At 39.1% G+C, this 26,290-nt stretch overlaps 1 protein-coding gene across 4 annotated transcripts in view; it reads left to right on the top strand.

Annotated features, from left to right (window-relative positions):
* mark3b (MAP/microtubule affinity-regulating kinase 3b) overlaps nucleotides 1-26,290 on the top strand; it is a 43,359-nt gene that overhangs the window by 4,235 nt on the left and 12,834 nt on the right. For all 4 annotated transcript variants that reach the window (XM_079475384.1, XM_079475382.1, XM_079475383.1 and 1 more), the window contains exons 2-7: nucleotides 1,575-1,766; nucleotides 2,182-2,235; nucleotides 19,336-19,384; nucleotides 23,618-23,683; nucleotides 23,832-23,902; nucleotides 25,266-25,322. In XM_079475384.1, coding sequence (XP_079331510.1) covers nucleotides 1,575-1,766; nucleotides 2,182-2,235; nucleotides 19,336-19,384; nucleotides 23,618-23,683; nucleotides 23,832-23,902; nucleotides 25,266-25,322 — 489 coding nt within the window. The remainder of the gene's footprint in view (nucleotides 1-1,574; nucleotides 1,767-2,181; nucleotides 2,236-19,335; nucleotides 19,385-23,617; nucleotides 23,684-23,831; nucleotides 23,903-25,265; nucleotides 25,323-26,290) is intronic.

Genomic DNA, 26,290 nt, shown 5'->3' with positions numbered 1-26,290 from the left:
AGATTAGTAAATCGGTGATCGGTTATAGATCAAGTCAGTAACCGCACTTTTGAGAGATGATGTTCTTGTCAGACTTGCATGTCCGAATGAAGAACTGATCTGAGTTTGACTGTCAAAACTAAGGAGTCAACATGCATCACATCACATAGATATTTTTTGACCTCTTGTTGACTCCTGACAAAACCGGACCGACAGGCAACATCTTGATATGTCTTCTCATCCATATTGTTTAAATCCCCGGGCCCATCAAAGCTGAAAACCTGCCGCGAGATATCTCGTTCATTTCTCTTTCTCCAAACAGCATGTGTGCCCCTCTGCATTGGATATTTTTATTAAGAGATCTGTTTGAGGTCTGGTGAGCTCATTTAAGTCCCTGTGTTCCAGATGGACGTGCATGCTGTTTGAAAGCGTATGATAGATGAGTCCTCCGTGTGTGAGCTCATGGTGTCATCTCTGCCCTTTGTTTGCTCTGAGATTCGGTTAAATAGATTTTTACAACCATGAGCCCTAATTATCATCACTCATCCAACGCAAGTATTGATGTGCTGAGGTGGATGGGTGGCATTTCCTTTCGAGCTGTGACAATCTGGACCCTTTAAGATGTTGACATCTTGATCAACGAGGGTTCATGCAATTTTGCTTTAACATAAAACTGCTTCATTTTAGTTTTGTGGCGGATGACTTTTTTTCTTATGGATTAATGGGGCACCGTCATTACCAAGAGTCAGGAGTCAGGACATCTTTCAAAATTACCCAAATTGTGAACAGTTCAAGAATGCATGCCATATACAACCTGGATGATATGAGGTAAATGACAGAATACATTGCTTTTATAAAGCACCTCGCTCTGTCTGAAAGGATGCCGCGCCAGTGTTTTTCAGTGAAAGAGGAAGTCAAAACAAGAATCCAGGAAATCGTCTGACATTTTGGCGAGATTGTACGATTCACGTGTCTCCCTTCCTCGAGTGCAAACAGATGAGAACGCTTTGACTGGCACCGTTCACCGAACTATATCCTTGTAGGCAGGAAATTAAGATATTTCCTCTTCTTTGAGGTTGACGGGTTCAGAAATCTTTTCATTTGGACAGTTTTTGACATTCCCTAACGTATTACTTGCATGGCATATTACTGCTTTCACATCCCCAGCACTCTTTAGAATTTAAATAATTATTTACCTAATCATTTAATTTACTTCTATGTAATAGAGTTATATTTATTTAAATAATTTATTATATTTAAATAATTATTATATTTACATTGTTATTTAATTTTATTACTATTACGTTTTCAGTTATTTTCAACCTACAATTGCAGTTACCTGCGCTTAACTATAACTTCAAATTTGGTTTATTGGCTATAGCTGCACATTCCCTGGTTTAGAATAAAAGCCAAAAAGTATGAAACTAATTTCTGTTGTCCATTTCTAAAAAGGCCCAAGTGCCCATCGTTGTCATTTCAATTCTATGAATACATTTCTTTTGTAAAGCCCCTCGCTTTGTCTGAAAGGAACATTTTAAAAGACGCAAGTTGTATAAACCTGTTGCTCTTATGTCCCTCTTTTCGTGTTTCTACAGCACACATCACAATCAGATGGGCGAAATGAAGTGGCGTCCCGTTCCGGGCGGTCAGGTGCCCGTTGCCGAAACTCCATCGCCTCCTGTGCCGACGAGCAGCCACATGTCGGAAACTATCGGCTGCTCAAAACCATCGGCAAGGGCAACTTCGCCAAGGTCAAACTGGCACGACACATTCTCACGGGACGAGAGGTGAGCTTTCTTCATCTCAGCGGAAAAGTTACTGAATTAAAGGTTTTCAGTGTGACAGCGCACATGCCGAACAAGTTTTGAAATTATGTTTTGCATAAAGAAAAACTATTTTTGGACTATTGAAAGACCTTGAGAAGTGTTTTATGATTTCACACATTTTCTACCCAAATCTTTTTGACTATGATTCATAAATATCAGCTTTAATGCATTAATGTGCTGGGAATTGCGTTAAGAACGACCCAGATATTGTTATGCTTAATGATGCTGACTGATGTTGACCATGTTCTTCCTCCCTTGTTTTCTCGCTCTCTCTCTTGCTCTCTCGCTCTCGTTCTCTCTCTCTCTTTCTCTCTCCCCCAGTAACAGGATTCCTGGCAATAAACTTGATTTTTTCTGTCTTCTCTCTTTCCTGCAGGTGGCCATAAAAATAATTGATAAGACGCAGCTTAATCCAACCAGCCTTCAGAAGGTAAACATTTTAGGATTGCTACTGAGTTTACAAAAACTGTCCACCCGGTTCTCCACCTCGGTTTACAGATAAGAGCAGGCAAGCGACAATACTCTGAACAAAGCTTCCGTTTTCACTCTTAGAGAAAAATCAAACATTAACCAGATATGCGGTGAGTGTTGCTCTCTTGGTCAGCCTGAAGGACTGTGAATTCAGACCGAGATGAACTTAAAATTGCAGGAATTGCAGGAAAAAAAGTTGAAACTGCTGCATGATGGGAGAACAGGAGCTGAGCCCTCAGTGGACTTTAATTTCAGAAGCCGCTAATAATAGCTGGAGCAGAGAAAGACTTATGAACGGTTCGGAATAATAACTATGCATGTGCCAGAGTAAGAAGCTCAGGGTGTAGATGTGACATTGCAAAAGGGAGGTGTGTTCAGCGTAGGTCCCCTGGAGTTGCTTTTCAATGTTTCGGTTAGTTCTCCCTCCTCTGTTTTTTGGACGGCCCGTATAGATCACATTGTCACATTGAGGACAATGTGAGGTGCTGATGTTCTCTGCCATTGACTGTCCTCCCTCCTATAATTAGCTGGCACTTGTTTTTCCAGGTCATTGATTTTGGCTGTTTTCCTTTTGCTAACCGTATGACATCTCGTGGCTCGGGTCGTGTCTCCGGAGGGGGGGGGGGGATGTGTGATCAGTTTGGGGTATAGGTGACAAATACCGGGTGTTTGAGCTTTCGCTCGCTGCTGGCCTGGTCCTTTAAAAGTTCGATACAGATTATGATTGTTGACTAATATTGACAAATACCAGCTTTAGTTTGTTGTTCAGTACTGTTGATGAATTTGTTCAGCTAATAACCACAAATGTTCATCTCATTTATCAGTTCATTTGTATATTTATGTGTTCTTTGTGTGTATGTGCGCAATTAAATTACATCACAGGATTTACACAATTTTTAACGAATATGTTATTTGCATCTCTTTTGTTCTTGGCATAATTCAGCTGTTGACAAATGTTTTGCTCATTCTATGACATCATATATAAGTGCAAACATAGATTTATATACATGGATGCATCATTAGCGGCTGTTTCAATGGGCTGCTACATACAAGTCGACAGCCATATTGAACACTAACAAGTGTGCTGACTATACATCTGCAACTGCAGTTATGAATGTCGAGAGAGATTGAAAACTAATTTCTTTGGGAATCTACAGTACCGGTCAAAGGTTTGGAAACATTTTATTTAAATGTTTCTCATAGTCTTACAAATCTTTCAATGTCAAAGTGTATGGTTAAATGTTTAAAGTTACTTTTATTGACATGAACAGTATCATTATCTTCCATTAGAAAACTACATTTTTATTACAAACATAGTTTTGAATTGGACCAAATAATGAAGAATACTCTCAATGTGCTATAAAAAGCTTGGTGAGACCTTAAAAAGCTAAATGATAAAATGACAAGAGAACAATTGAGCAAATTCTAGTTTGAAGATGCTAAAATATAACAGATTTGACTTACCTGAGATGCTTTTATTTGCAACATAATTGCATCGGTTACAATTGTGTTCTATGGTTTTTATTTGTTTACATATATTCTAAATAGGGGAAAAATATAAAGAGAGTAAGTTTTTCCAAACTTTTGACTGGTAGTGTATCTACAGGACATGGGTATAATAACTTGTTAACATTACAGATATGCGTTCAGCATCATTTTCAGTTCTTTATGTAATCATATAACGCTTACAAGTTTCTCAGTAATCTAATATTTCCTTTTTAGTCTTTAAAAACATTTTGGAGCTGATCTAAGCAGAAGCTGTTGAACTTTTATACCTGTTGCCAATAGGTTGATAATAATGATTTTGTTGATTTAAGATACCGATACAGTGTTAAACAGTATACAGTTTCATTTTTAGTAACTCTCTCTTCACCACTGCAAAGATGTTTGCCATTTCTCTTAAGTGATGTGAGTGAGAGAGCGTAATGATCGCCCGGCCGAGAGACTGATTCATTATCACTGCTGATGCAGAGCCTGCAGTCGTAACTCACTTTCACTGTTTGACATTTCACAGGTCTGCCGTTTCATGATTGTACAGCGTGTTGTGATGGGAAAAGGGTTGTTGGGGTAGACTAGATAGAAACGCTAGGTTGCAGGTTCAGTCATAGATGAGGTACAATCAAGAAAGTGATAAGTTGTGAAAATACGAGCGAGGTTTATTGAAAAACACTCCTCCTCATGTGTCTGCTATAGGGGACGGGGCTTCTCGAACAAAACTGGGTCAGGGAATGATGATGATGAAGAGTCATGAGACCTCTAACGTAATAAAGACAAATAACCTGATAAAGAAAGTATAGCTTGCAGTAGTATTGAGTAAATGAATGCACTAACTGTACAGAAATAACATCTTGTTATGTTGCTATGTCTTAAGAAATGGAGAGATTTGTCTAATGCATAGGTACCAGTCAGGAAAATATACAGATTATACATAAGAAATGAGTCGGTTTGATCAACATTGTAGAAAGCTTTTATACTGTTTTCACAAACTGGAAAAGATGGCGAAACAAGAAAGTATTCACAATGAAGCATGTTGTAGGTATAAGGAGATTGTTGATGTCTCCAGGCTACCGTATTGCAGTTTATTAATAAATAAACTCTCTAATTATTTTCTAGATTTTACAAAACATTGCGGAACAATAACCCGATTGACCTACAGAGCAAATGTAGAACTGATGATCATTTCTGTTTTCAGCACAGATGTAATGAAATATTTTCTTAAATTGTTTCTTGCTTTCAAAGACACTAATGCAAAAATAGATTCAAAGTTAGCATAATGAATTCCCAGGATTGGTTTTGATTGTTTTTCTGTGTGCATATTTGCCTACACAATCCAGACTAAGGCAGAAAATGCATCAGATTTTCAGTCAAATAATCAACAGGAAGTGAAAGCATTAGGAAAGCAATATATATATTTCTAGCGTTTAGGCTTCTTCTTTGTGTTTCATAATGGAAGAAAAACAATAGACATTGTATCCGTTGCTTCAGTTATGTAGGTTTTCCGAAGATTAGCTAATTAAATTACACTTGACATGAACACATAAAATATTCTTAGCCAATGAGAATCACCTGATTTGTAAATGATGTTTATTAGTGCAGTGGCTTTCACTCATTGACTGTACACTTTTTCTGTTTTGTATTGTGTTTTCAGTTCATGTCAACCTAAAAATGTGTTTAAGATTCAGAAAGCTAAATGTTCGACAGTATGTGACCTGCCCCACAAAACATTTTTTGAAATTGAGATTTATACAAAACAGCTGAATAAATAAGCTTATCATTGATGTATGGCTTGTTAAGTGCGACTGGCTCGTTGCCTACGGCGTAGAATATAACTACTCCTTTAGGATAGGACAATCTTTGGCCGGGATACAACTATTTGAAAATCTGTAATCTGAGGGTGCCACAAATCAAAATATTGAGAATATCGCCTGTAGCAGGCCGTTGCTAAGAAGAGACTGGTTTGTTTTAGCACTCTCTATTGGCTTAACGCTGTAATGACGTTGTGGACGGTAGATTAACCCGAAAGATACTGAGTACAGTAACAAAGATACCAAACTTGAAGGGGTAAATCCCAAAGACCGGTCAGCAGCGAGTGATGTTTGTAGACGTGTTGCCGGAGATTTTTGTTACATGCTTTGTTAGAAGCAAGTGGCACAAAAGTATATAAATGTTTCTCCTTGTCGTCTCTCAGACACTGACCAATGCTGTGCTTTGCACAAGTTCTTTTATGGTCTCAAACCAATGCCATGTCATTGTTTTTGTGTTACTGAGTGACCTCTTACGCAACTCGTCCACGTTTATGTACCTTTCATATACAGTATGCATGTATATGAAGTTTGAATCAAGGTTGAGAGCATAGAAGCAAAGAAGTGGTTGAGCAGTTAAAGAAGCAGCGCAGGGGCATTGACGTCATCGTTGCATGTTCAGTGATGGCGTGTGTGGGTGTCGATGTACGAGATTACATCGTTTCAGAGATTCCTGAGGATTTTCATGCCGCCGGTATCCTGGAAACACGTGTTTAGAGCTTTTTACCAGAGACTGCCGGTGTACGAGAAACATTCAAGAGGTGATTGAATATGCGATGAGTCACCGTTTCATTCTGAAAAAAGGATCAGGTCACTCAAAAACTAAGACTAAGTTATTTTAAGTTTCTATAAAATGCTAAAGATTTTCAAACTCACTTGGGGATTTTTCATCACACGAGTTTGTGAATATGACGCTATTTGTTTTTATGTGAGCTTTAGGTCCAATGATATTTGGCTAAATCAACCCTAACCTATTTAATTCCTGTTTTGAGACTGGTCCACAGATGTGTGTATGTTGTTTTGAGGACAGGCCAGGTGCCCGAGGGTGTTTCTTGAAGTACAGTTGCTATTCGGAACCGTTTTTAGGAGAATGAGAGCGAGTTAACCACAGGAATGTTTACAAACCAACAGAACCTCCTCTGTAGTCTGGAAGTGTTATCATGAGTCGGATGGTTGGCAGTGACCTCATGGGTTTCTTGCAACATCCAGAGCGTTTTGCGCTCCGTGGCGGTGTCATGAACTGTCATTGTGATCTATAGTATATGAATATAATTGTAGTTTACTTGTTTTGCTGCATAATCGGATTGAAACAAGGTCTAAAGATTTGAGATAAGCAATCCTTTTTTCCTTCTTGTGAGGCTGTCTGTGTGTTTATGCGTGCAATGCATGTCAAGGAAAAAAAATAGTTAGGATGTATGAAAGTGTGTTTTAAAGACAAATTGTGTAGTTGTAGTTTTTAGGATTAGACTTAAAAATATACACATTTCACTCGCACAGAAATGCACATTTTCAAGTGGCTACTTGCAGTTTAGTACATTTGCTAGCTTCTGAGATCATGGAATTTCCACTTCCTGTTCCTGTTAACAGATTTGTGTTTTCATGTTTCATTACTACCATGCTCTGCCTCCAATGGAAACATTTAGAAATTGTGCTTTTCATTGACCTCATTTGTTATTCTGCAGTTTTTAGGAGTAGTTCAACCAAAAATTAACATTCCTAGGTTATTCGCCCTAAAGCTATCTCAGATGTTTATGTGACTTTCTTCAGCATGGTTTAGAGCTCTCTGCCTAAATAAAGCTGTGAAAAGCACTATATAAATCACATTTAATGTCATTTTGGTTTCAGTTTTGCTTAATAAAAATATCTGTCACTATTTTAAGTTTTTTAAAATAAGTTCAACTGACAAGGAAGTGAATAAATTAGGGAAGAATGTTCAGTTTGGGGTGAAATGTTCCTTTAAAAATAAGCGTTTTTCATATTGATAAAACTGTACAGGATTAAGAAGTTGACAGCTTTTGTAAGAGTCACCATGGTATTGTTAGCACAGGAAAGATTACGAAGTCTTGATTAATACATTTATTATATTTTCGGTGTGCCGACTTTTCATACAATTCTTTAGCACAGGAAAGATCACATCTATGCGATGAGCTTAAACGCTTATATTACAGAAATATTTACGAGGGGAAGTTTAATCCTCCGAGTCTGTGAGGGATATTCTAAAGTCATATTAGGCCACATTCTCTTTGCTCCACACATGCACACACAGGGATGAAAGCATCCTTAATGCATTTAATCATCAGGTCTACTCCTGACTGAAGCAAAAGGGCCAAAGGTCATGTGTGAGGATTAACCAGCCTGCATCACATCATTTACAGAGGATGTGCACGCCCAGATGGTCCTGATGCATTGGTTTCTTCTTCTCCTCTCCTCAAATTTATCTGCTGCCTTTTGGAATGAAAAAAAGTTTTATTTGACTTATCCATGCTCAAAGTTGTATCTATAGAAAATAGAAATAGATAGCGGACAATTATTCACCGTAACTCAGGATTTTGCCTCTTTGATCTTGAGGTTTAGTTATTTGTTTTATCGGCTGTTATTTTGTCCATCGTTGGTTATTTTCGTCTCGTCTTGTTTTGATGTCTGGCTGTATGACTGATTCGTAGACAGGTGGTTGAAATGAAAGCAGTCTGATTCAGAAGTGTTTCTGTACAGTATTCACAACAGACAACTCATAGAAACCCAGGTTATCCAGATGACGAAAACTTCTGAATGTTCGGATCTTCAAGTTTCTATTTTGTATCTATTTTGAGTCCAGCATATCCACGTTTACTGTCTTAAACTGTCTGATCTTAATCCTTTAAGCCTCTAATGCGTCTGATCTTTGTTGTCAAAAATGAAAAATATTATTATCTTTATTTGTGTGCTGCTTATTTTTGAGCTTTCTAGGACAAGCAATCTTTCTATTGTTAATGCTTATTAAAGTTGTGTTATAGTTCAACTAAAACTGCTAATTCTTTCATCATTTATTCAACCTCATGTCATGTCAAACCTGTATGACTTTCTTTCTTCCTTCTGCAGAACACAGAAGATATTTGGAAAAATCTTAGACATTGGACTCAATGGTTTTCAATGTATGGACACAAAATCACTGAAACATTTCTCAAAGTATCTTCTTTTGTGTTCCGCAGAAGGACATGTGGGTGCATACATGATGATCACATTTTTGTGAACGACTATCTTTGGGTGAACTATCCTTTAAGGCGAGCTTTGCTATTAATGTCAGATATTTGCCATAAAAATAACCTTGTTCCCGGTAAGCCTTTAACAACTGTTCATAGTTATAATATTAAATGCAGCATTCCCTAAAATCAGGTTTATGTCACGACAACAAAACTGCTGTTGCATTATTGCCGCCAAGCAGTTAAATCGCAAATCTGATCTCTTTTCATGAGTCATTTGAAAGCGTTTTATGCTCTCAGATGTTGAGGAGAATGTGCAACAGTATCTGCTGGTTTGCGCACCTTTAACGGGGAAATGAGCCGTATAGGAAGTTAAAGACATTGACAGACTCGTGAGGGAAAGTGGGCTTGAGGCCAGTCAGACCAGCAGAGAGTTTGTCTTCCGAACACATCTCACAATCTTCTTTAATTATATTCTAACTTGTTTTGGATGACCTTTTAAGTGTCTCTCTTGTGCTATTGTGAACACTTTCCTGTAAGTTCTTCCCTCTTTACTCTTATTTGTCATCAGGCCATTACTTTATACTTACTGAGGAACATCCTTCTTACTCTTAAAACTAAATCTGAAACGTGTAGCGTGGAGATTTTAGCGCAACTAGTGGTGAGGTGGGAAATTGCAACCAACACCTCACTCCATTGCTCATCTCTCCCTTTCGGAGCACGACGGTGGCTGACACGGGACTAAGAGGCCGTCACGTTTCCGTTTGTTCGGCGAGGGAGATAACGTATTTACGAAACAAGCTCTGTAGTTTGTCCGTTTAGGGCTACCGTAGAAATAACATGGCGAATTCCATGTAAGGGGACCCGCGGTGTATGTAGATAAAAATAGCTCATTCTAAAGTATTCAAAACATATCTAAGCTCTTATACACTTCTGAACACATAGTTATATGATGTATTGATGCATTTCTGTCAATAGATCCTCCTAAATATCACACACACAGCACCTTTAAATCATGAAAGTTTCAAAGATAGTTTAGTCATTTTTATTTTTGGGTGAAGAATCCCTTGGGTGCCATCCCAACGTGAACCCAATTCATGTACGGTTTAAAATTTATATTTATGTGTCCTCTCTAATTCATGGCATGTTTTGTTTAGCATTTTTGGGGCCTGTGGACATTTTAATTATTTATCATTTTATTTATTTGTCCAGCATGATATGATTGGTATTGAGCAGGAGTGGGTGTGAACTTTTCACTACCCCCAGGAAATGAGCTTGCAGTTTTGCTTTTCCTTCACTGGGCCATCAACATGCTTGTCATGTTCAAGATGGTGCAGGAAGTCAACAGGAAACGCTTTTCACAACCAATTTGAAAGTTATTACATTTTAATGAAAAGTTCAGCAGTCATTTTTGAGCAGAGGAACGTTTTGGCACTTTCTAGTTCACCCAAAATCCCTCATCATTTATTCACCCTCATGTCATTTAAAATCTGTATACGAGTCTGTCTTCTGTGAAACACAAAAAAGAAGATATTTAGAGAAATGCGACTCTGGAAGTCAATGGTATTTTTTCTTTTGTGTTGTGCAGAAGAAACTGATACGGGTTTAGAATGACATGAGGGTGAATAAATCATGAACGTTTTTTCGTATAGAACCAGGTTCTGAAAATAAAAACGCACGGCCGTTTTGTGAAACTACTGAATTATTTGTTGTGTGTTTTTCCCACAGAACCTCATTGTGTGTATTCGCAGTGAAACAGCGGAAGTAGCTGCCGCCATTGGCCTCGAGAAAACCACATGTTTATAGAGTTGTGCAGAAATGTGCACACATGAACAAAAGTGCTCGCTGCTGTTGTGCACCGATGCACCGCAGTCATGTGCGCGTGCAACCCGTGACTTTAAAATGCTTCTCTAAATGCTTGTAGGTTTGTAACGGATGAGATTGCATCCTTATCTAAAGTGCATACGTGTGTATCGGGAAATTTTCTCAATGTGGCTGCACATGTGAATCAACAAATAAAAAAAATACAACTTTATGTATATCTATGAGCTATAAAAACGCTGCTGTCACACGAGGAATATCTTATGTTGTTGTCTAAACGTTCTGGGTGGCCCTCGGCACCTTTGGCGTGTCGTACCCATTTCTGATAGTCCGGATATGACTCGTGGCATTTAGATTTCTGAACCAGCTGATGATCAGACCTCAGAGCAGCTCCGCTGCAGACGTCTGGATGGTTTCCGCTCATTAGCGGGGATCTCTCTCTCTTTAATTACCCTTCTGTTATATGTGGCTGCGGGCTGAACCTAATGCTGCGTGCGCTTTTCTCAAACATGTGCTCCCATCATCCTGCGAGTCATGAGGAGAAGCCCCAGACCGTGACCTCACTAATCTGTCCTTTCAGTTTAAATGTCATTAGCCTGTTATCAGCGGTCCGGCGCTTATGGAACCACCCGGTAGCGTTTGGAGTTTAGATATCAGCTGGTGCTTGTTTGTGTCGGTTGTTATGCTGTGCTTAGATGAAGGTTTCATGCAGAATGATGTGTTTGTGTTCTTTTGGGGGCACCAGAAATGAAAATGATGTTGTTGTGAGCAAAAAGCTATTAATGAATTTGCTATCTGGCTTTACATCGACATCTCTCTTAAGACTTAAGGTCGATTTAATTTTTATCTCGAGTTAAAACCACCGAAGGAAATGATGCCGGACTGACATTTCTTATGAAACCATATGTGACAGCTCGACTCTTTACGTAAACATATTGTTGCAAATCACAATATGATCAAAATTTTTTGATTTATGTTTGTATTTTTCAATCAAAAAGTCGTGGATTGCCGCTTTAAGTCTCACAAACATTTAGCACATAAAACGATTTTTGCTGCATTTCAAATAATGACATGTTAATTTGTGAGTTAAATGTTCTTAAATCCTGGATTTTGTTTAGGATTTTATTTTACTTGCCTCAATTACCTTATTTACCTTTAGTTTATTATGGTTACCTTCATCAGAATGATTTAAAGATAATTCAACTTAATTTTGCATCATTTCAATTTCACATTTACATAGCAGACGCTTTTATCCAAAGCAACTCACAGATGAGGAAACTGTTGTGGAATTTTCTTATTCCTTAATCAAGGTGAGTCAATTTTGACAAACGCAATATACAGAGACATCAGGTACTTTGCAAAGTATTTTATTGTCGTTTAATCTGCATCATGAGCAATGAGCATGGTGCAGAGCAAAGGCACTCTTTCCTTCTGCACCCAGAGTTTATATATTAAAACGTGAAAACCCCCTCCCTTTGCCCCCTAGCCAGAATCCCGAGCTGGTTTCCGAGAAGTGATGCCCGTTATTCCAAACAGAACATCTTGGCCTCTGCTCGAGGGCAAAGGCAGAGTGGTATGACGCGTATAGAGAAAAACATGATAACATAGAGAAGAAAACATAGATAGAAACTTCATAAACATATAGATAGACACATCAAGAAGCTAGACTAGAAAATTTCCATTACATTCCCCCCTTTTATCATATATGATAACCAAAATCTTTATACTTTGACCCGTAAGATGAGCAACGCCCTTTCTCTTACAGGTTTCATTCTTCTATCTAAACAATTCTTAAAATCCCACTAGAATTGGTAACACCACCTGCTTCAGCGTCACTTTCCATATTCTTACTCTCATTTGTGGAATTGCTCCCGTTCCCTCACAACTAAAATTTTTCTGAGTTACAGCTAGTCTAAAACTTTTTCTTTTTCCTTTTTATTTGGCAGTCCCAGGGGACATAATGGCCCACATTTTCAAATTTTGTTGCCTTATCCACAACATCACCTGAGGTACACGTACCTCTACACAAATACATATTTGTTCCCCAGTACCTAACAGAATTAGGGTAACACTGTCCCTCCCCATACCATTTTATTAAACTTGGAATATAGTGTTGCACAGAAACAAAATTCTATAATCTCTAATTTCTCGGGGTTCGATGCGTCCCCGACTGGAACAGTTGATTCCCTTTGCGAGCACCAATAGTGCCCCTCCTGTCGCTTCAGTCAGCACGACCATTGCGAAGAGCCATTGTGGATGCCATTGTGATGGGCCTATGGTTGGAGTTGCCACTCCTTGGACCTTTTTGCAGTGGGAGGCGTGTCTTTCCTACGACTTCCTGGAAGCTGTGTAATGATTTGTCAGCTCCATTTGCTCCTGCTCTTCTGACCTGCACAAACATTTTGAGAGCAAAAACACAAAAACACATTGCCTTGTAACATCCCCCCTTTTGACGCGTGGTCTAGGCCATGCGTCAAAATCGCAAAAGCAGAGAAAAAATGTTTTGGCAAACAGGTGAGGACATTTGGGCCCCCCCAAACATTGTCTGTGTATTTACATGAGCACTCCTTCCAGAGTGCACGCTCAGCTGGTTCTGCAAAATGTTTGCATCTCTGCAAGAGAAAGAGTTTTGTTAGTGATTTCTGGAGAAAATCTTTCTGTGGCTCTGATGTTGCTTGCTTTGCTGCAAGGTCAGCTTGTCGGCTTCCTGTAGAAATTGTTTCAGATACAAAAGTGTGTGTGGCATAGTCACACACAACAATGGCTGATGGGATAAGAATGGCAGAAAGCATATCAGCAACCTGTGTGTAAGAATGTTTTTACCATCAGCTTTCAAAAAGTTCCTGTGTTTCCAAAGTGTGCCAAAATCATGAGTTACACCAAATGCATATCTACTATCTGTGTGAATGTATGCATTTTTATTCTTTGCTAATTTGCATGCGCGTGTGTGTGCAATGAGCTCTGCTGTCTGAGCAGAGAAATGGTCCCTAAAAATTATATCAATTGCTTCTTTGCTTTTGGACTTGCGATGTCTGTAATTGCAGACACGCTTTGCGGACAGCTGTCTGCCGCGGTCAGTAATTTCGTGACCCAAAAATGAACAAATCGTTTTGCCAGCTGGACTTTGGAGATATTCACTTTGTGTTCTTTTCTCTTATCTTTTCAAACTGGAAACAAAGGCCTGCGCACCGGTAAATTTGGGCATGGCAAAACTATGCCTCTTTTATCCTTTTTAAACTCATTAAATATTGGCCTTATGCCATTAAGGTCTTCTGATTTTAGGCTTCTGTTTTGAGGGGGAATTGCTGTTTGCGTGGACGAAAATTACCCTTGGGCTTTATCACACAACAGGTTCACAGTTCCTAATCAACCAAACATAATATTTTCCTGTTATCAACAGTTGTACGGGCACCTTTCCCAAAATTTCTGGTATGTAAATACTCTTCATTAATCTTTTTGTGTGTGAAAACACTTCAAGTCCCCTTGTTGCTGACAGACAGGCATGATTCTCACGATGGGCATGCAACAAATTTGAATATTGCACGTCGTCCCTTTTAACCCATTCTATGGCGTGCGCATATTTGTCAGCAAAACACCCACAGCTCCCCACACCATTGTAATCAACGTCATGAGGCTCTGTGAGGCAATACATTCTACATCATACTTACGTAATTCAAAACTACATCGTACAGCTGTACGAGCGCTGCACACGGGTCGTGTTGTTATCATGCTCAATCTGTCATCATACACATTATGACTCTGCCCAGCAAATGAATCGGGCAGCAGTCAGACATGAGAAACCTGTGTTGAAATTTGACACTCCCCAACTCGCATTGCACCCTTTTGACATTAATTATTTTACATTAGAGCCACTAGCATTTAGGGAAAACACAGCTAGTTTAGACTCTGGCAAATTTAAACACTTCTTGTGAATCACAGTAGGCTATTTGTTGCCCCTGAATCTATCAAAAATTCAAGCGGTTTGTTGCACACAAGCATTGTGCATTTTAGCAAAGTTCAGAAAGCGTTTTCATTCATCATGGAATGTGAGCTAAGCAGATCTTCGTTGCATACAGTAGGAAAAAGCATTTCTTCATTGCATATGCTAAGGGAAATCATACTCACCACCCTCGGAATGATGCCTCACCTCCTCACTTCTATCTACCTTTTCTCTTGACCTCCGCGATCTCCGAGGCTCAGGACAATCTTTGTGCCAGTGCCCCGTTCTTCCACAATTGAAACACTTCTCTCCATACATGCCAGAGGGTTTAAACCCTCCTCTCCCTCTTCCATGTCCACGCCACTGACCTCCTCTCCTCCCGTTTCCTCTTCCTCCATGCTCTACTCCGATATTCATTAGAGCCATGTGGAGTTCTTTATCTTGTGTGTTTTTCTTCTGAAGCTCTTTCTTGCCTGTTTGTCTTTCGGCGTGTACAGCATGACGGACGATCTCACTCATTCTCATGTGATCTGGCTCGATGCACGATTTTTCCACTTCTCGTCTCAGCTCTTCTCTGAGGTTCCGCAGAAAGGTGGATCTGAGATGTCCTTCGAACGGACCAATGTCCGGTCCGTCTGAATCAGGTTGAAGTCCAGAATGTTCTTTAAATACTTCCTCCACAGGCCATTTACCCTGTAACTTTCTCAGGTCAGATGGTTTCAGTTTGACTTTCAACAGTCTCTCTAATTCTTTCATTGAGGGTGAGAATTCTTTGCAAAATGTCAAAAGTTCTTTGTACGTCGGTGCTGGATGCACTCTTTCTTGCTTTTGACGCACCATGGGCTGTGGTGGAGACGGCACTGGTGCTGGTGGAGACACTGGTGGGGGCACTGGAGCTGCCTCGATCGGGTTCAGATGTCGGTGAGGAGGGACACAATCATCCTCCGGTTGGTGTTTAAGTCATAGATGGGGTAAAGAAGACAGAGGGGTTAAATCAATATACTCAAGCAAAACAGGGTACAATGGAGTTTTTTCGGTGGTGGCAGTTCTTCCAATGCCATTTCTTTAAAAACATAGTCACGTCTATTTGCTTCCTTTTCCCATAATTCTAAACATTTACACGCTTCCTCATATTTTTCCCTTTCTTTTGTAGACATTTTAAATATGTCTTTTTCCCCCATGTGTTCTCTTATTTTCCCTAATTTTGTGGTACTAAATGTACCGTTTTCTGGAAAGTTAGCTTTTTCTATTAAATAGGGTACACCTTGTAAACTTCCCGTTCCCCACCTTTTCCTCATTTCTCTGTATGTTGGTTTATCCATATTCACGATTCTGAGAGCCCCCCCTCTAATCAGGTTGTTCAGGATCTAACACGATTCTGAGAGCCCCCCCTCTAATCAGGTTGTTTAGAATCTAACACGATTCTGAGAGCCCCCCCTCTTATCAGGTTGTTTAGAATCTAACACGATTCTGAGAGCCCCCCCTCTTATCAGGTTGTTTAGAATCTAACACGATTCTGAGAGCCCCCCCTCTTATCAGGTTGTTTAGAATCTAACACGATTCTGAGAGCCCCCCCTCTTATCAGGTTGTTTAGAATCTAACACGATTCTGAGAGCCCCCCCTCTTATCGGGTTGTTTAGAATCTAACACGATTCTGAGAGCCCCCCCTCTTAAATCAGGCTGTTTAGAATCTAACATGATTCAGAGTAGTCCCCCCTCTAATCAGGTTGTTTAGAATCTTTTTAACTCACCGTTTTTCACTTTTGTGCCTTGCACTGAGTTCTTTTGGGATCACGTCAGCCTGGGGTCCGGAGTAGAGTTCTCTCGTCCCTGTATGGGGTTAGAGCTGGATTTGCTATGTCCAGGATGATCAGTCAACTCTAATCCGTTCTCCATCAGCCTTGTGATCCCATACCTCGTCGCCAAATTGTTGTGGAATTTTCTTATTCCTTAATCAAGGTGAGTCAATTTTGACAAACGCAATATACAGAGACATCAGGTACTTTGCAAAGTATTTTATTGTCGTTTAATCTGCATCATGAGCAATGAGCATGGTGCAGAGCAAAGGCACTCTTTCCTTCTGCACCCAGAGTTTATATATTAAAACGTGAAAACCCCCTCCCTTTGCCCCCTAGCCAGAATCCCGAGCTGGTTTCCGAGAAGTGATGCCCGTTATTCCAAACAGAACATCTTGGCCTCTGCTCGAGGGCAAAGGCAGAGTGGTATGACGCGTATAGAGAAAAACATGATAACATAGAGAAGAAAACATAGATAGAAACTTCATAAACATATAGATAGACACATCAAGAAGCTAGACTAGAAAATTTCCATTACAAAACATTGGAAGCAATTATAACAACAATTTTGCTGTTTTCATTATTGTCTTTTATTTTGGCAGTGTGCATTGCTGCAAATCGTCTTTACAGAAAACTTTATAGCTCAAAAACTGAACATGAAAAGTTATTTATATAAAAAAAATCTGAAATAGGACAATTACATAACATGGGGCCGTAGATGCAAAAAACCCGGGAAACATTTAGGTCCATCTGTGCCGGTAAGAACTTTTCTGTATCTCTTTACCTTACGGAGAGATTAGCAAATGAAAATCTCAAATACTCCTTCATGTGAAGGGCTGGATCAACAGATTGTGTTACGGCTAAATTTAGTCTTTTACGCTGTGGCCCGTTGATGTAGAAACTAGATGCCCTGTTTGTATCTGGCCCGCTCCAGACGGCTACTGTACCGTTACTACTGTAGTGTTGAAGATTAGGGCAAACAGCTTCAAACGTCCACTTTGATATCAGTTTAGGCTGTCCGTGTGTTGTGTTGTACAAGAAGAATGTGAATGTTCGTACTTTTGTATAGATCGGTGGGTAAAGAACATTGCTGTGTGACTAAGAGCCCCATTTACCCGGCCTGCGCTCAGAGCGGCATATCGATTTGGTAGTTTTTTTTTCGTTGCATTGACCGCTCATTATTGAACTTTGTAAAACTGGACACACAAGATGTACCTTTCGCTGTTTCTCACGCTTTAAGCTTTTTGTGTGAAACTGCTCACGTCAGAATGACGCAGATGCCAGACTCTTGAAAATAATTAGAGGCGTGTGTGTTTCATAAGAAAGGAATAGGGAGTCCAGCTAAAGTGCTTCTTGGAGGCTTTAATTCTAGAGGAGAGAAAGGGAGATGAGGTGAAAATATAAATGGCGATAATGTACAGAGAGAGAGAGAGAGAGAGAGAGAGCTAAGCAGATTTGAAAGAGTATGAAATATTGAATGTGATGAAGGAAAGGTGGAGTCATTCCCGTTATTTGTACCTTTGTGCTCTCTCGCTTCTTTTAAAAATGTTATTTACTTGTGTTGTTGTTCATGACAGTATATCCATGTAAAGGATATGTCATACTTTCAGAAACATGCTTTGGGCACTTAAACTTAATTTATTATTATTAAGTTTAATTATTAGATATTGCTCAGTAGCGGTTCAGAGTTAGCCTTCATGAAGGTGTTAACATTAAGAGGATATCATTTATTATTTCATTTGAATTCTTATATGTTATCATATTGGCTTTAATTGTATGTAACAGGGTGGAACGTTCAGAATTAGACAAACCAGCTAATTCAAAAAGACATGCATAAGAACACCAGAGATTTTTTTAACTTAAAGTCCCAGTGAAATTTAAAATTCTTATTTTTTCGTTTATAGTAAATAGCTTATCAATGTGGGTCATTTTGTCATGTACCCTCATAATCTTCAGTTAAAATCTGAAAATGCACTTCCACCCTCTAGTGACTATCCATCTCAAATGACGTAAATTAGACGGCTAATTTAACTCCTCCCCTTCAACTGTCAGTCTGCTGCCAGTTTCATTGAAACATTAGTGCAACAGCTGTAACACATCCAATCAATTTGCAGTAAAAAAACTCAAGCCACTCCCACAAATATTCTCCTTTTGAAATTCCTTTTCACTCCAAAATGTGCAAGATTATGTCAAAACTTTTGGTTCACGGGGACTTTAAGTCCAGAAGCAGGTTCTGTGTGAAGCATTTCTTCAGGACACAAAGCTTTTCTCTTCGGTCTCAGTTGTCTGTTGAGGTCATTTTAGGCCGTTCATCGGCATGATCATTGAATCAGTAAGAGTGACATTCAAAAAAACACGACGGCTTCCCTCATGAGGTTATATGTGAGCAGTCGGATCTTGTGGGGTGATTGAAGGACAGGGGGATTATGATGACATCGTAGACTGCAGTGTTCCAGAGTATGTGTTTAAAACAACAAAAAGTAATGCATTCTCCAATGTTGTGTGCTCACATATCATTGCATATTGCTGAGAGGTGTGCTGTCTGATTTATGTTTTTTTACCTGGTGGGTTATAAAATGAGTACTTAAGATAGTCCATTCATTCCCCTAGCCCATGGAACTCCAAGTACTTAAATTATTGAGAAAGTTTAAATATAACATTTTAAATTAAGGAGAATCGTGCCGTCCAGACGCCACAACAGTAAAGACAAATTATATCCTAGGGGACTTGATAGCTTTTGAACAATAAAACATTAAAAGCCAATCAAAATGTATTGAAATTTAAAGGGCTCACGCATTGAAAATGTAAAAGATTGAAATACACAATGTTATAAGTGCTAATTTATCGTTCTTTGTGTGCATGGGACCATAATATCAAAAACGAACTTTTTTGGGCAACAAATTAACAAAACCATATTACCAAAGCACCCTATAGCAACCATTTTGACAGACAAGCACCACTCATATTTTCCTCATAACATGTATGTTATATAAATTTGATTGTTCTTTCTGTCTACTGCAGCTCTTCAGGGAAGTCCGAATAATGAAGATCCTAAATCATCCAAATATTGGTAAGCCGCACATTAGTTTAATCTGTTTTCAGATTTGTGTCTGTGGAGATGTTTAGGAATGTGTTGCACAGAGCAGACGGTAGCGGAGGCCTCTATAATCCCCTGTGCAGGAACTCCCTCTTCTTTTCCCAGAGCCGCCACACCGCTTCCATTCATCCGACCCGCCGGCTCTTCCCACCAGCACAAAAGCACTCCTGTGTGTCTCTCTGTGTGCCATTGTTATGCATCTATCATCTGACAGGCCAGCACATGGCTCTCCCTCCCCCCATCTCTCATGATGTCATCTCTGGGTGGCCCCTGGCCCCTCATTCACCCCGCCACATAAATCAACCCTAAGCTACCCCCCGTCCGCCTTTCCGGGACGCGAACAACGTCCGAAATCGCATACTGTAACAGTACGTAATGAATTAGAATAAATACCTACCTACCGGCCGTTAAAACAGTACGTTTTATATAGTAGGAGTGGGAGTAGTATGAATACATTTCAGACATACTGCGTCCGTCATGTTTTATGGTCATGTGACCCGTATGCTCTTTGACAACTATCAACAACAACCTATACGTGAGCGTTGATAAAAACATAATTTAGTCAGGAGAAATTCATTTATTGGCACAGACGTCCGCCTTAAAGTTTTTAATTTACTTTTGAGGTTTGACCGTTGGTCAGCTCCAGAGGCATCATGGGATAGAGTGAAGTGTCTATCCGATCCACACTCACGAATCTCGGTGGAAGTAGTGGGCTATTAGGGTATTTCTTGCCTACTGTTTTTTGCATACTTCGGACATGCTATTCATGACTCGTACTCATTTTCGCCTACCATATAGTATGAAAGTAAGCCATTTCGGACGCAAAAGTTACCTTGTTTTTTTGCCAACAAAGGTTTGGTTCATTTTGATAATGGATTGAGGTACAATTACGAGGCGGGTGACATGTTGGTGCCTTAAACAATGGAGAACATTTGGCACAATACTTATAAATGACTGTATTTCCCTAAATATTTATTTCTTTACAAAAAAGACTTCTGGGAACACAGACGTAATGACTCAGATGACTGAATCATTTTTCAACCATCCAAACGAACAGATTTGGTTAAATGAATCAGACGCTGTTGTTTTTATGTGTTGTGTGATGTTTAGGTAAAGGTTTAGTTTTTTGTTTCTGTTGCGTTGGAGCGTGAATGCACATTTCACAAATGAATGACTGAACCAGTGAAAGCGATTGATGTGTTATCTGTGAAAGTAAGATGTTAGCGGTGAGTGGGAGTAAAGGTAATTGCTAACTCTCAGCTCGGCCCACACACTTCCTAACCTTTCCTTCGCTCAGATTTTACATCCGCTAACCTCCTCAAATAACCGCGGCATCTCGAAAAGATAGTTTGATTGTCTTTTATCCGTAGTCCTTATTTTAACTGCTGTGGAGCATCTTTCCAGGAATCTGGAACCCTGTGGGCTAAGGAACACAAGGGTTGTCATGGGAACGCTTGCCATGTGTGGTCCCTTCTGCAATTATCTGCTCTGGACCGCGCTGGCATATGTTCGGGCATCGCCTACCTCAGCCTGAGGGACTCGTCTGGTCACACGCTATCACGGCCCCGGCGATGACCTACTTTATGTCCTTTTCTCGCAAATGAGGGGAAAAAGGCAGAGCGGGTTGCCTGGAGAGGATGTGTGTGTTGTTGATGTGTCAAACACAAAGTCTGGCACAATCAGGACAGCGAAGAAAAAAACTGCTTCCCCAAAAATATGGTGAATTTATTTAATCTCATGTCATACCAGATCCAGATGCTGTGGTTTTTTTGAAGGAACAGAAAACTGGAAGTTTCACAACTTTTGCCATGCAATGATATTTCTAACACTGTGACTATACCGGACGCGACCAGTGTGGACAAAATATAAAATTATAATGGGTTCTAATGTCTTTTGTCATGTCGCGTCCAATGTAGACATGGTGTTAGTGACCGCATATGTTGAGACTCAAGAAAGCATTTCAAAGTAACACAAAAAGGGCAATTGAAGTCATTTAAAAGTTGCCATACTAGCACTTATAGTTCGGTATTTCAACTTTTTCAAGTTATAAAACTTTAACTTAAGCAATAAACTGAGGCACTTAAAGCACTATAATTATTATCAAAGATAAATCAAATAAATTAAACCTACAGCAATATTTTTATTTTTGTTATCTTGCATTTTATTTAAAATAACGAATGGTAAAAATATGCAATATGTTAACATTATACATATAAAGTATATAAAAATATAAAAGCTATTTGGAATGACACAAGTTTTTAGTTAATTTATTAGAATATAATTATTTTAGGAGTTTTTGTATGATGGTCTCTTTTCACAATAGATGCAGTTATGTCAACAGAGAAAGATGAAAGAAATTCATTTCACACAAGCTTGAGTGTGTTTGCATGCGTTCGTGTTGACCGAAATCTATCATAGCTGTCACAGACGCACAGCTTTGCCTTCGCTGGCATTTACGATGTGACTATATTTGGTGCGCGTTTGTTGTGAGTAGGTCTTTGATGTCGTTGTGTCGGGTAGTATTACTACAGCCTGGCCCATCAGTCACATTTCAAACAAACTTCACTTACAGTAGTGTTTTCCTGGAGAGACGACGGACAGGGGTGAATGTCTGTGGGGTTGTGGGTTCAACAGAGGCTCAATGCACTGAATTACATCTGAGTTTATTCACATCATTTAGGATTTCTGTTGGTGAATCATTACTCAAAATGAAAATCGGAGGCTATTCGAAAATGTGGCAATTCAGTGTATCTCACGAAAAATATCTGGGTCATACATCAACCCAAAATCTAAAACTTTTATCGCACATATTATTAGACCCTGTTTCTAAGACCTAGAAGACTTTTCTGCTTTGTGATTTTCATGACAATTAAGCTCATTCTCATCATTTCTTTATCAGCAGTCATTTATAAAAAAATTTGGCCTAATGCAATGTGACATTTCACAGTCCATTTCTTTTTCTATTCAGTTTTGGTTCTTTCTCCATGGTTTGCTTTAATGTGTGCTATTTTTAAAGATGCACTTAATTTTTCACGATTATACAAATTTTGTGCATTAAGAAATTTCGAATATTTCTCAAATCATATGCACTCACAATACGAAAAGTTATTGTATTCTATGTAATAATTGATCTCATTAACAGCCATTATTGGATGGATTTAGATTTTTTTTAAATAATTTATTCATATATTTTATGCATCCATACCAGTGTACAGTCCAAAACATTTATATAGGCTATCCCTTGGGAAAAGTAACCATGGTTTTGTTACAGTAAAAATGAAGTAACCATGTATTATTGGCAGATTGATTTGCATTTCTATTACATACAAATATCATTGTTTAACTATGACTTTTATAGAGAGAATGTAGGACATGTGTGGTTACTGTGGCTTTACTAGAAATAAAACACCCAAAAACATGGTTACTATTAGGGATGGGCACAGTACTCGATCAGTCTTGTACTCGAACGTGACAGAGACGATCGATCAGAAAAACGATGATCTGAGTTTAAAAAAATACTTTCTTAGCATTTTGGGCGGCACCTTGAGCCCTGATTGGTTAGCGTTGCCAGAGCGCGGTCCAAAGTCCAAACCGAAAAACAGAGAAAATGGCTTCAAAGTCACATAGTGATGTCTGGCTTCACTTCGAAAACATTGATGAAAAAACAGTTCAGTGCACAATATGCAGCGCCAAGCTGTCACACAAATCTACCACAACTACAATGCGTTATCATCTGGTATTTGTACGTAAAATGTCTACCGATACCACCAAAGACGCAACTCAGACGAGCATCGCATCTTTTACCGTCAGACATGCAGCGCAGCCAGAGGTGAAAAGATGACACAACTAAGCACCGAAATGATAGCGAAGGATTTGCTGCCCATTCGTTTTAGCCAATATATTGTAAAATAACATTTTGGTTTATCAGAAAGTGCTAATGTAATCCAAAATATTGCTAAAACATTAAATTGTGATCATTGTCTCCATGACGGACGCCCCACCACCTCCCCCGAATAAGCCCCACCCCCCGAGTACTCGAGTTCTCGTTTTCTGAGACCTATCAATGATCGAAATAAGAAATTGACAAAAATGGCCATCCCTAGTTACTATAGTACCATGTACTATATACTGCATACAAAAAATGATCAATGTTAATGTCTCTCTCTCTCTCTCTCTCTGTCTGTCTCTTTCTGTCCGTCTCTACAGTAAAGCTCTTTGAAGTTATAGAAACAGAGAAGACACTTTATCTGATTATGGAGTATGCCAGCGGTGGTGAGTTTGAAGTTTATGTGACTTGTGTGTTCGGCTGCGTATTGTTATGTAATCCTGCACAAATGGGGTCTGTACTTATTCACCGTCCCCATCGTACTGAATGCACGAGGGCTGTATGATTCACCAAATGCGTTTCTTCTCTTCATAGGGGAGGTGTTTGACTACCTCGTAGCGCATGGACGCATGAAGGAAAAAGAGGCCAGAGCTAAATTTAGACAGGTACTGTACTGCAGTGTACTCAATATTGCCCCACCCGCTTGCTTGTTACCCTCACCGCCCGACTCATTCACGTTGCCTGCAGCGAGATGCTATTGGGTAACGCCGGTGTGATTAGCAGTAGATGGCGTGAATCCTGTAGTAGCAGGGCGGTGGGTTTCCCTGAAGAGTGGATGAATCTGAACCGGAGTCCGATAAAGACGATTGCGCAACATTCTGTCCACTTGCCATTCGATGTGACAATAATGTATTTTTTATTCTATTTTTAAAATAAGGGTGTAATTACTTGTTCTTGAGCGTATTGCATTGTGGGATATAGTTTTTGGTGCTCTATTATATTTTGTATATTTTGCACTGTGTACAGTTATGTATACTATATACTGCTGAAATGGCTATTCTGAGAATATAGTTTTATAAATTATAGACAGTCCGTTATATAGTCAACAAAAATAAAGTATTTTGACTAACTAGAGACAAACACACACCAATAGCATCATCTACTCCATGTGATTGCTCAATGACCCTTGTGGTTCATCTCACTGTGTTGATCAGTCTGATGTGGTACGCTGGGTTAGCCCACAGCTGATGCTCACATCTGTAGTCATGGTGATGGGGTCTCCCTAACCCCCCCCCTCTTCTCCATCCTCTGCTGCTGCGGAGACAGCTTATCTGGGTCAGGCACGAAACACTACTGAGATCTTAGCAGAGCATAAAAAATAACTTATTCTTCCAGCAGCCGGAGGAAGAAATGGAAATCAGCATCTGATGTCTTGGACACGATTGTGTGAATATTGAACATCTTTGCTCGAAAATGAGGAGAGAGACAAAATAATGAGATTTATATAAAGTAGATCACCGCTGATGTCACAAGCCAGTTTTATTTGTATGACAAAACAGCCGATAAGAGTATTGTTGTTTTTTTATTTGTTGGGTTTGCTGACGGTGATCTTGGCCTTAAACCAGGAGATTTTGTTATGAAAATAGATAGGGACAGTTTTCCATGTTGTCAATGAGGCAAAACTACATTTCTGTAAATCATTTACTACTGTTAAGCTTTTCAACATTGCAAACAAATTGAAATAAATGTAGAAAATTAAGGAATACATTTTAATTGAATTAAATTGATCAGTCCCTCAATCTCTCACCCAGATGTATTCCTGGCGTTCTCGCTCTCATCCGTCTTCCTAAAACATGTGACTGAACTGAACATGTGACTCACATGCTTCCTCGTCCAATCGATTGTTTTCTGGGGAAAAGCCGTTTAATGTGTTATATTGGCTGTCATACCAAACGCTGTCTGTTATTCAATCACCAGTTTCTTTACCCACTTTATAAACCTTTCTTTCTTTCTTCTCTTTGCCTTTAGATTGTATCAGCTGTTCAGTATTGTCATCAAAAACACATCGTTCATCGAGATCTCAAGGTAAGATTATCATCTGTAACCCTTCACTATTCACATTTTCCTCGTATCTTCCTAAACCCATATTTTCTGAAAACGTTTGAGATATCAGCACCCTCGGGTATAGCACGCAGCTTGGAGTTTGATGAGAAGCTTTAAGTGCTCAAAGATTGTCATGTAGACTTAAGCATTTAAAACTTTTCAATGATTTATATGTTCTTAATGTAAATGTGGTCAATGTATTGGAGCATATACGTTTATAGGATATATGATATCCTTATGGGCGAACATTCATACTAAACAAAAAACATGTTTTATCACTTATCAGTCTCTGTGATAAAAATGGGTCTTTTATACCTTTATACCCGTTTTATTCAATTTTGATATTTAAATGTCAGCGAGAAGCAGTTTAAGACATGAATCTGCTTATATTATGGATATGAATTACCTTTATTTTTGGTATCTTTGGTTCTCTAAATAACGAAACGCATACAAAAGACCCGAAAAGCAGAATGTGACACATTTTCATGTTTCTGCGTGTGACGTTTGTCATAAAGCCTATTGAACCGACAGTTATATTTGTTGCATTATTTGTCCTATTTTGTTGGTTCAACTTGAAAATATAAGTTACACGGTCGCCTTAAACTTAAAAATATTCGTTAACCCAATGAATTCATTACAAACACGTTGTGTTGTTGACTAATATTATTATTAACTCAAAATATTAAGTCAACCAGGGAACTGTTTCATTTATTTTCACAGGTTAAAATTGAGCTAAAATTGTATTTGCTTCGGCAAGTTTTCACAGTGGTACTTGCATTAATGATGGAAACTTAACACGGTTTGAGGCCTAAAACAATGCAGTCTGAACAGGACAAAGTGTAGTTGAACTCTGGTTCAGAGTAAATATCAAACCCTTTGGAGTCTGTTTGTCTGTTGAACATCAGCAGATAAATAACTCTAAAAGATAAATAAATCAGCAGATAAAAAAA

This window comes from Barbatula barbatula, assembly GCF_947034865.1.
Source record: "Barbatula barbatula genome assembly, chromosome: 15".
Classification (NCBI taxonomy): Eukaryota; Metazoa; Chordata; class Actinopteri; order Cypriniformes; family Nemacheilidae; genus Barbatula; species Barbatula barbatula.
Note: the sequence above shows the minus strand (reverse complement) of the source record. Positions and strands in the feature narration are given on the sequence as shown.